Here is a 14,293-nt window from a genome sequence, read left to right as displayed (position 1 = left end):
GCTTGACAGCAATGAAAAGCAAAACAAAATCTTCAATTCCCATTGTTACATTCTAGAGAAAAATCTAGATGTGTGTATTAACTTGTGCAATTGTTTCAGGTACAGGACACAGGAAAGTTCCAGAAATGTGCTACACCTTCATAAATACAATGGTCCAAAATGCAATGTGGGGTTTCAATCTGTCCTTTTTTAAAAAAATCAAACATACACAAAAAATCAACTGTGAAAAAAACTGTTAAAGCTGCAAAGCCAAGACCTAAGGAACAGCAGCCTGAATTATGTCAGGAGCCTGCAGTTACCTCACTCACAGCCACACTCACCTTCCAATCTCCAGAACCATCAACTATTGAAAGCCAAGGTCAACACCAGTTAAATGAAATGCTTTTTCAGTACATCTGATGAGTGTTAAATCACCTTGGGAAGCCCAGCCACCAGCAGAAGGTGTTTGTGTCAAAAGGGCACAAAGGAACAGCATGCAGGACACATGATTATCTTAATTTCACCTTTGAGTGATTAACTTTGCAACTGGTCTGTGTTCCATTAATGCACATGTGTGTAATTAGAAGCCAAACAAAGAGAAAACCCAAATACTGTTGCATGTTCCCATAGTGATACCTATGGAATTCATCAGTGGGAATCCTCAAACACATGGGACAGCCCCGGGGCAGTTGAGCCAACACAGGACACAGAAGCACCATGTGCTGAGCCCCAGAGGGGATCACACAGTTGGTGCCAGCAGAGAAAGGATCAAATTCCTGACTCTGGTTCCTCTCCCAGTTGTGGAGCACACACAGCAACAGCCACCCTTCCATGTCTGAGCTCTCCTCTCTCCTTTGAGTCCTGGTTCAGCACCCACCCTTCCTGCCAACCATTTCCATCTGGGCTTCCTTGCCCAGCTCAGAGTCACTCTCTGGGGCCACAGCTGGAGCTCAATCCCATTTCAGTTCTAGTTTACAACAATCTTTGACTACAGTCCTCATCTTTGGTACCTCACTGAGTATCTAAAGCAGGAAGCCTTGGGTACAGGTCTGGCCTTCCTGATGATATTGCTGGTCAGGTTTTTGTACCCCACTCGCCTTCCATTAAGAGGCTCCCTCCTCCAAGCTCAGAACTCCTGGAATCACATCATCTCTTTACTGCCAGTTCATACAACACAGGTTTCCTCTACCTTCCATCCTCAGAAATATATCCTGATATTTGAGCTGAATCCCCCAAAGAACATCAGCAAAAACAGCACCCAGTGTGAAAAACTTGCATTAAAATATTTAGATATGAAATGCTATAAATAAATATTTATACACACACTCATAAATATTTGTAAATATACATCATATTGTCTCTCCACAGAAATATACCATTTATTAACCACATTCACTTGTAGAAATTGATACTCTGAATATTTTTTTTGAAGCTTTTATTTCTCAAAGTAACCTTGTAAGCCCAAATTTACTAATTTTTTCTCTGATGTTACTCAGGGAAAAATAACACAATAATTATGTATTGATGCAAATAATGACAGCCTGCTTAAGGAGCAGAGTGGAGAAGGTTTTTAAAGGTAATACAATGAATGAGATGGCAAATACTTTACAATGAAGAGCTTGACTGATCACACTGGACATGGTTCTAGGGAATCACACTTGTAAGTGCACGAAGTTATTTATAAAGGATTTACAAATTTCTTCCTCCTGTTGACCAGTTTAAAGAAAGAAATAACAACAGAAATATTTTCACTTAGATAAGCAGCACTCCTACAAAAACTACAATGAAAGGAGTAATAAAGGAACACTGGGGAAAAAAAAATTAAAAATTAACAATTCAGCTCCCAAAAAGTCAGGAGAACAATCACTCTCCAAGCCAAAACTATAAAAGAGAGAAGATAAAAACTGCTTTGTCAATTTGGAATGTTTTCAGTTTTATTCTAATACGAAAGGGCAGAGCTACAAACCCCCCCTGGATTCCATGTGGATCCCGAGCATGTGCAGCCCAAGCCCCTGCATTTCCCATCCCAGCTCTGTGGGCAGGAGCTCTGGGAAGGTGTGGGAGGAGGGTGGGACCCAACAAGGGCTGCCAGTTGGTGACAGGTGAAGGAATGTGCACAGAAGGGACAATGTGGAGGTGGCAGATGAATAAAATCAACAGTGCAGGAGAAGATAGAGTGTTCCAGGGCAAATTATCTTAAAAAACTCCTCATAGGAAATCCCCAAATCGTCAGTGGAGGTTGAACACCATGTCCCTGGCTGCTGTTTCTGCTCCCCAAGGGTACCTTCTGCTCCAGCCTCTCTGCCCTGTTTGGCTCCTGAGCAGTTCCAGGGGCTGATTTCCCTGACCTGTCTCAGAGGGTGTGAATCACCCCCCGTGGGTGCTGGGCTGGACAAGGCTGGACTCCAGGCCAGACTGTCTGGAACAGCTCAGGCTGGAACCAGCCCTTGGCCTCTGTCATCAGCACCCAAAGAGGGGCAGTGCTCTGTTCATCCTGGCCCTGCAGAGCTCCCAGGGGGGCTCAGAGTGCTCTGCCTTCAGCACTGCACTCACCACCCCAGGGCTGGCTGTGACACAGCCCCTGGGTCACAACACCCCAGGCTGCTGCTTCCCAGTCACTCTGCACTGCAGAGATCAGTTTGGTTTGTTGATCTCCACTGAGCTCCCCATGAGAAACACCAGCATTCAAGTTAAAGGTCTGTGCACACACCACAAACTCAACAACTTGTGCAAACTACCTTTAAAATGGGCATTACTTGAGTTTTGCACCCATGTCAGAGTATCTGCCACTGGAACAGCCTCTCCTTTGACCATAACTCTTCAAGCCCCCTTATCCTTCCCACCCTTGACCAGCTTGGACAGTTTTGTGACACTGTGGCTGCTTCCTCTTGGTAGTCAAGGAAACCATGGCCCCATTTTCACTATGCCTTGCACAGGACAATCATTTTGATGCACAAATAAAAATCCAATCTTGATTTACTCAAAACTGTCAGCATTAAACAATGATCAATAAGGTAAAACAATCAGAGAAATCACAGAATCATAGAATTGATTGGGTTGGAAAGGACCTCCAAGATCATCAAGCCCAACCCTTGGTCCAACTCCATATTTCATTATGTACAAGAGGTCCCTCACATTTAGGAAAACCAATGCTTGGAAACTCACCTTATACTCAGGTAACAGTTCACTCTGTTACCAACAGCAAAATAATCAGCTGCAGTGAGAATGTCGATGCCATGGGGAAAAGTGCCCTACAAACAAAATATTCAAGTGTAAAATACTTTCCAGAGAGGCAACACTATTAAAAACAAATTTCCTGGACCCTCCCAAGCACTGAAAAAATACAATTTAATTTCTAGTAAAATCACTTGTAGTAAAGACATAAAGGATATTGAATGTATAAACAGCAGAATACCTCACTTGGCCTGTGAGTCAGTGATAAACAGCCCAAGTAAAAGGCTGCAGACAGTAACCTATGCAAGGGCTCCTTCACACCTCCCAGTCATACCCAAATATGTACAGGGTGAATACATGACTATGGGTGCACCAGAGAGAGATTCCTCTGAAGGAGGGTTGGAAAAACATAAACATGTTTATGAGAAGGCACAAAGACTTACTGCGAGATTTATGAAGTACAAAATTAAGAGATTTAGGCACCAAGAAATGCATCCCTTGAAAAATACTTATATTTTATGACTCATTAATGAACTAAAAAATTGGGGTGGGTTTGTTTTTAGAACTTTTTCCCAGCAAAGCCTGAAACACTGAATCCTACAGAAGGATCCCACTTCTGCCATCACTGCCCAAACCAGCCTGCTTCTAAAAGATAAATTATCTTTCTAAATATGAGATTGCCACTTAGAAATTAGATTTTTTTTTTTTATTTAAGCAACACAATTCAGCCATTCGGAGCTTGCTTGGTCTAACAGAGCATTCCACAAGGGAATGGCAGAGCCAGCCTAGCACCCACGAGCCATAATGATGGAAAATGGGAAGAGCCAACTGACAGACACGGCCCCCTTCCAGGAGGGACACTGCGAGGGCAGGGAAGGAATGAGGCTCTGTGGAAGGACAGGTTTGGGATGTGCTGCAGCTCTGTTTGTTTACAGCTCACTCATCCCTTCCACATTAGGATACAGCCATGCAAAAACAGTGGGAAGTATCTCTCCATCTGAGCCTGACCCACTGGAGCAGCTTCTCCTGCCAGCAGGAGCTGCCAGGGGCTGTGCAGGGCTGGGAGCACAATGCCAGTGATCTCAACAAAAATAGGCCTGGAATCTGACTGAACCAAGGACAAACAGGGTATTTATGGCTTATCCAAAGGACGACCTGCAAGCCTGGGCAACTTGAAGGTGAAATGTCTGTCCCAAAGCCTCATCAAACAGTGATTAGGGGCAAAAAGGTACAGGAGAAACACCTCATTATGATTTAAGGCCAAACAGCAAGGCATGCCATGGAATATATAAGGATGCACACTACACAAGGGAAATCACAGCCAAATAATTCCAGTTGTAGCTGCCAGCTGGACCTCAGCTGTGAGTGTGGCAGTTCAGTGCCATCTCCCCAGTGCCAGGGTGCCACCGTGCCTGCTGGTGCCACAGCAGCATTGCTGACCCCAGCTCAGGAGCACAGAGCCATGGGCAGTGGGAGAGCTCCACAAGAACAGCCACAGCTTCTGTTCTGGCAGAACACTGAAAACTTCTCCAATATAAACGTTGGCAGTATTAGAAGTAGGTGCATTTCTTACAATTCATGCTTTAAAAAATCCTCCAAATTCCTCAAAGCTTCCATTTACACACAGTGTAAGTTACAGTGGCTTCTCTGTGGCCATAAACAAGCTCTAGATTTGGGACATGTGGAATCACAGGGGTGAAGAAGCAGGAAACAGGGAGTAAGTGAGGGCAGCCTTTTTCTCCACCTGTTTACAATCAGCATTGTTACCTAAGGTGGAGAATGTTTTAGCTCCTTCCAGTTCAGAGAAAAGGTGTCTCAACACATTCCATCTGGGGAGAGAACTCCAGAGGGGGATCTGCTCATTGAGAAACCATTTTCCAAGGCACCAAGGAATGGTCCAGGAAGTAAAACTTCTGCAGGACCCAGCTAGAGACTGACAGTGTCTTTTATGCCAGGAAAACTCACTGTTCTACTGCAAATGTACCAATTTAGAAGCTAAAATTGTGTGTTCTACCAACACATTTGAATTGTGGGTCAGAGCAGAATCCATGAGGAACATTTCTGGCTCCAAACTAATGTGGACTGCACTCCTTTAATTAAGAAATAAAACACTCCACAAAATTTTTGCTGCATGGAAGCACTTCTAAACCTGCAGCAGGTTGGAGCCCTCCCTCACCTGGAGCTCCAGGCAGGTTAAGGTGTTATTTTCTTTCCTCAGCACCTCACGGGGTGGAACCAGGTAGAGCTGCTTGGTGATGCCCAAGCTCTCCAGGGCAGGGACCACAGACCTAGCAAAGAGTCACTCTGGCTCCTGCTTATCACAGACCTACCTGGGGCAGGTCACCAAAACTCCCCACCCGCTTCCAGGGTCTCCCTGCATGGTCTCCCTGCTGTTACCTCCTGCTGTCTACCTGGATATGAACAGATTGCTTGGTACCCACAGCTCTAAAGGAATAATGCTGTACCTCCTAACACAGAGATCTTCAGCAATGGTGTCAGGGAAAGCTGCACAGCATTTTAACAAAGATCTCTTAATGAGCAGCTTATTGATAACAAAGTTGCTTCCATGGCCTGCTGTGTCACTGACTGAACCATTTTCCCCTTTGTTTTCTCTCTATGTTCAGCTTTATTGATTCCTGATGAGAAAACAGGAAATGCAGATCTCTACCCTCCTTGTTTCTCCTCCAAGGCTGCAAATCAAAGCTGTCTAAGCATTTTAACTATTTAAATGTTGCTCAGTTACACAGGAACCTACCACAACACCTTTTTTCAAAGCATTTGAGTACCCCCCAGAAGTACCAGATTTCTCAAATTATCTGTGTGGTACAAGAGGCAAACCCAAAAACTGAGTTGAAGGCTCTTGAGCCTGGTTCACTCTGGTGCCACCAACCACAGCTCAGTTCAGTTTGCACAGATATTTTCCAGACTATTCTGAGTTGGAAGGGACCCACAAGGATCACTGAGTCCAACTCTTAAGTCAATGGCCCACACAGGGGATTGAACCCATGACCTTGGCATTATTACAACCAAATTTTAACCAACTGAGCTGATCTCAGTTGCTCTATTTCTATTGAAAAATAGAAAGTCAACAAAACCAAACCCTGCACTTTTCCTGCTTCATGTGCACTGCACTTTGCAGGGTGTGCCATGGCTGTCACTAATGCTGATACTGCTTTTCAGGACTGAAAATTCCCAAAAAACTCATTTGCTTCCAAAATTGGAATACTAAATTGAAACACACATCTCAAAAAATATTCCTCCAGAACTTGCTGCTCCTAAAGAAAACCATTATTTTGGAGATTGTTTTACTCAGTTTTTCCAAGGCCACAGTGTGTAATTGTGATTTCAGGTACTCCACGTTCACAGGGAGCTCCGAGGCACCAGTGAAGGAAGATGCAGGGAAGTGACCGTACCTGTCTCCCAACATTCTCCTGGAAGGCAGCCTAAGGAGCAGAGAACAAACACACCAAAACGAGTCAGGTTTGCTTTCTGATAAACACCAGATGATGAATTCAAAACACACAACAATATAAATGACCCATGGCTTTTCTGTTTTAAATAAAGTAAACTCTGTCAGTAGAACAAGCCCTCGGGGCTTTCTTGTTTCTGCATCTCCTCCTTCTGGTGCTCCCAAAGCTGAGTGTTCAAGAATGCAGGTTTATTAAAGCAGCCACACCCACACAAGTGCTTTGGAGCAGTGACACAAGGCTTCACCCTGGGACTGAAAGTCAGTGCCTGTAGACAACAGAAATTGAGACAACTCACTCTTGTCTGACTTCAACATCACTTGCTGAGAGTGGGCAAAGTTCGATTTGTCAATGAAAATTTGAGGCAAAAAATACTGAGACTGCAACACTTACCTTCATGGTACATGTCTGAAAGCACACTGAAACACTGAAGTGAAGACAAAATTCATGCATTCTTCTTGTGTTTTGCACTAAATAAACTCAAATTCTTGCAAAACACAATGAAAACAACCATCAAGTTAATCTGTCTGCTTGTACAGTACACAGAATAAAACCTACTAAGCTCTCTACTTGAATGTTCTCCCTCTCTCAAAAAAACACCAATCATTTTGCACTCCTTAAAAGGCTGTACAGCTCTAAGCACTAGTAAAAACTTCTGTAAATTTTCAGTCTTTTCAGAGAGGGGAGATCATTATGTGGACACTTCTCTGGGGACTATCACTCTCTGCACTGCAGTGATGGACAGCACCTGCTCATGGGTATCTAACACAGGGATGGAAGCCTCAGTCTCCACTGAAACACCACAAGCATTTGGACAGGCAGAGCTCCTGTATTTCCTCCACAAACAGAGCAGCCCTGTGTTCACAGAATCATAGAATGGATTGGGTTGGAAAAGACCTCCGAGACCATCAAGTCCAAGCCTTGGTCCAACCCCAGTCCCTTTACCAGATCATGGCACTCAGTGCCACGGCCAAGCTCAGCTGAAAAACCTCCAGGGATGGGGAATCCACCCCCTCTCTGGGCAGCCCATTCCAATCCCTGAGCACTCTCTCTAGAAAGAATTTCTTTCTGATCTCCACCTTCAATTTCCCCTGGCAGAGCTTGAGCCCATCGTGCCCCCTTGTCCTATTGCTGAGTGCCTGGGAGAAGAGACCAACCCCCACCTGGCCAGAACTTCCCTTCAGGGAGTTCCAGACAGTGCTGAGGTCACCTCTGAGCCTCCTCTTTTCCAGGCTAAACACCCCCAGCTCCCTCAGCCTCTCCCCACAGCACTTGTGCTCCAGTCCCTTCTCCAGCCTCGTTGCTCTTCTCTGGCCCTGCTCCAGCCCCTCAATCTCTTTCCTGAACTGTTGATGCACCTGTGGAGACAGCAGGGTCAGGCTGTGCTCCCCAGGGCACCTGGTGCAGGTGGAGCCAGGCAGGAGCAGGAGGAGGTTGTGGCCACAGCCTCTGCAGCTCCTGGGCTCCTGCTGCTCCTGCTGGGGCACCTCCAGCTCAGGACAGGCAGCACAGGTTGGGGAGCCCACCCAGCACTGCCCTTGGGGCTCTGTGGCTTTGGATGGCCTTGGGCAGCACATCCAGAGGTGCCCTGCTCTGCTCTTTGCTGCTGATGTGGCTCACCCACACTGGCAGGGGTATTTTCCCTCCTGTCCTCGCTCCCAAAACACACTCCCAGCTGTCCCAGGATCTGCCAGGACATCATTCCATGGCACTCTGCAGGATTTATCTCTTCCTGCTTCCATATCAGCTTTAGGTCCTGTCAGCTTTTAGGACCCTCAATATGTTATTGAGAGTATAGGCTGTATTTTATGTTGTTTTCTGCTGTTGAGACCCTCGATATATTATTCATGAAATATGTTCTGTTTTATGCTCTGTTTTATGCTATTGAGAGCCTTTTACTCAGCACAGGGATGTCTCAGTGAGTGTGACACTCTCCAGCATATCCAAAGGATTTCACAGTTCAATCACTGCATTAACAATCCCTTTTAAAAATGTGCTGCTCTGACAAGTGTCTAAATGATATAAAATGACACAAAAATCATTGTCTTGCTCCTAAAGCAACATAAATCTGATTGCAAACCACTGGAAGTTTTATTCCACTTACAGTAAATCCAGAGCCCTGGGACTGAAATATATTGGGGCAAAATGACTGGGAAAAATTGCACAGGGGCCTATAGAAAATGTTGCAGCAAACCAGCCATTGTACAGAAAGATTTCCCACAGTTTGCTTATTAATGCAGGAATTTTAAAATTCCACTCCTTTTTTTAACTGAGAAAAACAATCATGAAAATCTCAGTAGTGGTCCAGCAGCACGGGAAAAATACTTAGTTCTCATCTAATGTATTCCAACATCTAATTTTTGAGTTAATTTACACTTGATTAGTTTAACTGCAAAAAAGATACAGCTTTACCCACTGCTTAGAAAGATGGATATTAGTGTTTTCTTATTAAAAATATATTTGTCAGTGATTTCAATTGCACAGCCTTGGAGAAAAATAATCAGTTTGTGATGGATTCTCACATTTGTCATAAATTTGTGATTCAGCAAAGTATGAAGAGAAACAGAGTAATGAGGAAATTCCTGTGCACACAGTTCAGTAGCTTGAAAGTTGTCCAGCTGCAGAATAAGGATTTCAGTAACTTGTTTCACTTGTTCACCAGGACCTCTCTGAGCTTCAGCTTTGGTGTTGGATGTTTAAAAGAATAAAAAAGTTAAAAGGTGCCTCTTGTGCAAATCAATTTTCAGCCAATTATGAGGAAATTTACACTAAAAACTAAGAAAAAGCCCTCAAAGGATGTCAAACCAGAACTCCAGAGTGTTTAAAGTTCTGTTTGGAAAACTCCTCCAAGGATTTGAGGCAGCTTTGGAGACCAGGCATGTTCCAGCTGGGACAATTTGAACACTTCACTGTCCCAGGAGAGCAGCATCTAATCCCAAATTTACCAGCAAAAAAGTGACAGGGCACCTTTTATTCTTGGGTCTGAAGGAGATTGTTGAACAGAAAGTGAGAAGAAAAACCAGCCTCACAATATGGTTCTATTAAAGGAAAACAGAAATATGGAAATAATGAAACGTATTGGTCATCCAAGTGAAAAGGGAACATTCTAGAGCTCATTTCATGTTCACAGAATTCCCTCCTTATTCCTCCAGCACTTTTTATTGTTTCACAAAGGTTTTTTTGTAATACTCTGGAGATTTTCAGTAACTGAAACTGTTACTAGTTCAGTCACACTTTCATACAACTTCAAATTCCTAAAAGATGTCAAATACTTCAACTATTTTGTAAGAATAACTTCTCATTTTTTATACAATCCCCTTCTGGAGATGGAAAAACTGGATATCAAGATATTAATGTAAAGACTCCATGAGATCAGAATGGTGACTTAGCCTGGTAACCTCAACACTTTGCCTTCTCACTGAGAAAATACTACAACTTTATTCCCTAAATATATTTAGTGTAAAAACACATAGTTTAAAAACTACCAGCCAACCCAGAGGAAACAAAACCTCCTCTGTGTGAGGTGGCAGAGCTGAATGGAGTGCAATGCAACATCACTTATTCATCTGATTATTCCTCACACTGATTATTCATGACAGAGTTGCACAAGGCAGCCCAGAATGCTCGTGGAGCTTCAAAAGCACAGTCTTGCTCTATTCTCTTTAACCTCAGGGTTCAAAATGTCTATTGGTGCTCTGCATTATAATATATTCCATATTGTAATAGATGGAAAATCTGGTAAAACATGTTGTTCATTTAAATACATGTTTAACTGCAGGAACGACTGGAAATATTCAGGACTCGCAGGTATTTTTCTTCCAAATTGTGGCAGCAATGCCTGGTAAACACAAAATGTAGCTTTGCCTTTCTAAAATAAGAGAAAAGGTGTTGGTACTTTCATAACTATCCATCAAACAGCAATTCCAAATTTTGAGCAGCTCCAGATTAGAACGTACTTGGGCTAGAGCAGAAGAGGAAGGTGAAGAGAGAACGTGCTGAGCTTTATACTCGTTAGAAACACAGGAACAAAGCCCACACTGAGCTCACAGAATTAGTGAATGTGGCTGGCTCAGCACCACAGTTCATGGTCAAACTACTGATTTAAGTGTAAAAGCATCCTGGAGCTCACACAGACAATCAGCTCAAGCTGCTGAAGATGAACAGGACACTTGAGGTGACAATTGCATCATGAAGATTTCTCCTCTGTGTGACCACTGATTCCAAGGATAATGTAGGGAGAACAAATAAATAATTCACTTTCCACCATCTATGATCCTTAATCATAGACTCATAGAATCAATTGGGTTGGAAAAGACCTCCAAGATCATCAAGTCCAACCCTTGGTCCAAATCCAGTCCCTTTACCAGATCATGGCACTCAGTGCCACGGCCAAGCTCAGTTGAAAAACCTCCAGGGATGGGGAATCCACCCCCTCTCTGGGCAGCCCATTCCAATCCCTGAGCACTCTCTCTGCAAAGGATTTTTTTCTGATCTCCAACTTCAATTTCCCCTGGCAGAGCTTGAGCCCATCGTGCCCCCTTGTCCTATTGCTGAGTGCCTGGGAGAAGAGACCAACTCCCACCTGGCCAGAACTTCCCTTCAGGCAGTTCCAGACAGTGCTGAGGTCACCTCTGAGCCTCCTCTTCTCCAGGCTGAACAACCCCAGCTGCCTCAGCCCCAATGTTTTGTGCAGCCCCGCGGAAAGCAAATTCCTCTAAGGAGTTAATTTGAATAAAGTGCCTTTTATTAGCCAAGAACAGCAGATTCTACAGTTTCCAAAATTTCGGAGCCACAGTTTGGGGGAAGCAGCACTGGTGACACTCATTATTTGTAGTGTGTGAAACTCTATTCCATCAGTGCTCAGCACCCTTGGCTGGCTGTGGTGGCAGAGCCTCCAGCCCCCTGAGCTGTGCTGGGCTTGCACAACCCCTGACTCACTTCCCCAGCAATTACTCTGCAGCTTCATTCAGCAGCTTCTCCTCTCTGGCAGAGGTGTGGCCAGGAAAAACAGGGATGCTCTCCAGGTATCCCTGAGAAACCCTCCTTGGGTTAGAAACACATCAGCTTTCAAAATCACAGTCAGAAAATCAGACAGACCTGGTCATGTCTGAGTTTTTACCACATTCACAGTGACATTTACTGTCGGGTGCTTTGGCAGACACTGTTTGGGGCTGGTTTGAGCTCACACAGTTACAGGGTGGGGTTTTGACATTTGCATAAGATAATTTGGTTTATGTGTTGAAATGGACAACTCAAACTTCTTGTTTTTTTTCTTTTAAAGCAAGTTCAATATGTACAACCCATGGACTTAAATCCCCACAGAATTCTTTCTCTTCATTTCCTATAACTTAGAATTCTATAATTACCCATAAAGTCCCTTCTCTTTACATTCTCAGTTCTCAACAGCACAAATATTTTCTGCAGAAAGTTTCTTCAGAATATAATTTGGTGTCAGCCTCATTAACTACATAACAAATCTGCCTAATGGACTTACAAATCTGCCTAATGGACTTATCACTCTTTTAAAGACTCCCAGTCCTGTGGGAAGACATTTAGACAGTAAGTGAAAATACGTTTGAAGGAGAGACATTATTCTAGAAATTACCATTAAGGAGTAACAGCTGATGCACAACCAGAAAGGTGCAACCTCACAAAATTCACCAGTTTGGTGACCTGCAATAGAGTCACTGTCTGTGTGTTATGTAGGACCCTTCTGGCTGTGATACTGGGACTAGAAAATGCTAAATAGCCCTTTCTTAGATACTTTATCTTCACCACCATGACCACAATACAGCAGATTGTTAACTGTGGCCAAAAATTAAGATGTTCATCTGTGGGTTATTCAATTTAAAATCCAAATTCACACAAGACTTCTAAGGATTTCAAAAAGGACTTTTTTTGCTGATGACTCCTCTGCTGTAGTTCTACACAGTAAAGTCTACAAATTATTAAATTAAATGAAAATAAAACACAGGAGAGTCATGTAAGCTCAGATGGGGTAACTTACAGAAGCAGCTCTTCTGCAATTCACATCACGGTCAAACACTGCAGCAATAACCAGTGCACTGAGGAAACAAAACACTGAGCATTAGTGGCAGATCCAGGAGCAGAAATGTGCAATGCCATCATTTCAACATTCAGCCTTCCAAGCAGAACAGGCAGCACGTCCTCTAAGGAGCTTATTATTTAGAAATACAAGGCTAAACTCCAATGTGAGTTGAAATAACCTCACACTTCCTTGTTTCTCTGGTTTGCTGTGGACTTTCCACAGCACAGATGGACAGTGGCCATCCCAGTGGATCAGGGAATGTGTAAATATGTTTAACTGCACAGAGAGGTTTTCTGGTTTAAACACAGCAGGAGTTTAAAACTTGGACATAATGATCATCTCTCATGTGAGGCTCAGACAGTGCAATTTCAAATGAAAACTTGGAAATACAGTTTCTCAATAGCCAGATATACAGCACATCTTGTGTAAGGCTTAAGCACAAGGCAAAGTGAAGCAACGAAACCTGCAGCTTTCCCCACAAGAACAGTCACATCCTGTAAGGAACCAAAATCAGACAACAATATGCAAATCCCGCTAAAAAGTGGCCTGCAAGATAAACTGCAAAGCTGTTTTTTTAAAGGGTGACCTGTAGGTACAGAAGGATGATTATACAAGATGATTTCTTCATGCATGAAGTCTGGTGACCCTGCACAGGGTAATTCTCCTGCCTCAAAAGAACTGCTGTTCAAAGATGTGCTGCACAAAGAGGGAGAATATATCCCAGGACAGGCAGGCTACAGCTTTAGAAATCCACCTCCAGCACTCAATTAACTTCAGCAACAAATAAACATCACTTCAGGAGAATCATTTAAGCAGAAAATTATTCCTTTCAAACCCTAAAACTCTTCATTACATTATTTATTGACTCCAGGCAAAACCGGAAATAAATACTGGCTGAAAAGTAAATTCAAGATAGCTTTGCTTGAACAGAAGGATATTAATTACCCTGATAATATCAAGCTTCCCTGGGTAGTGGCTATCAGTTCCCTACAGTGATGAATACTGTGTTGTTCAAATTCCCTGAAATGCACAGTCAGCTTGGCCTCTGTAATTTCAGTTTATCTCCATTAAGGCAAACAAGAGACAGAAAGGCAGAATGAAATGAAAACAAACCCCAATAAATTGCTCTGAAGACAGTTGATGCTTTCTCATTGCTACTTGCACGAGCAATTCCCCTCTCTGCACAAAGCCAAGAGGAAGAGGAGGTCATCCAAACAGCAGCAGGAGGAAACATTCCATCAGGAGCAGCACACAGGGCTCAGTGCTGGAAAACTGCTGGGTCAGACCCATCATCTTCACACTGTGCTTGCCAATCCTCTGGCACACACAGAGACTCAGAAATTATTTTAAAAGGACATTCAAGAAGTAGTTATATGATATGACTATCCCATAAATCTTTCAATTAGAGAACATTCAAAAGTATGGAATTGCATGAAAATGCCCCTGGAAAGCAGAAAGAAGCAAATTTCTGCCTGACCTTTCCCATTAGATGGACTATAAGCTAAAATAGGATTTTGTCAGTTATGAAGTATTTCAATGTTGATCTTTCCTGAAAAGGAAAACTAACCCACCCACAAAAAAACCCTCATCACACCAGGCAGTTCAGAATCCCAAGGGCTGCCCT

The 14,293-nt window shown here is 43.4% G+C and overlaps 1 protein-coding gene across 1 annotated transcript in view; it reads right to left on the bottom strand.

Moving 5' to 3' along the window:
• Positions 1-14,293, bottom strand: part of TBCD (tubulin folding cofactor D) — a 118,300-nt gene that overhangs the window by 47,397 nt on the left and 56,610 nt on the right. Inside the window, exons 16-18 of the mRNA XM_071573866.1 lie at positions 12,628-12,685; positions 6,567-6,596; positions 3,145-3,230 (exon numbers count right to left, since the gene is read on the bottom strand). Of these exons, the coding sequence (XP_071429967.1) occupies positions 3,145-3,230; positions 6,567-6,596; positions 12,628-12,685 (174 nt within the window). The remainder of the gene's footprint in view (positions 1-3,144; positions 3,231-6,566; positions 6,597-12,627; positions 12,686-14,293) is intronic.

The sequence above is a fragment of the Pithys albifrons genome, chromosome 19 (assembly GCF_047495875.1).
Source record: "Pithys albifrons albifrons isolate INPA30051 chromosome 19, PitAlb_v1, whole genome shotgun sequence".
In the NCBI taxonomy this organism is placed as follows: Eukaryota; Metazoa; Chordata; class Aves; order Passeriformes; family Thamnophilidae; genus Pithys; species Pithys albifrons.
Note: the sequence above shows the minus strand (reverse complement) of the source record. Positions and strands in the feature narration are given on the sequence as shown.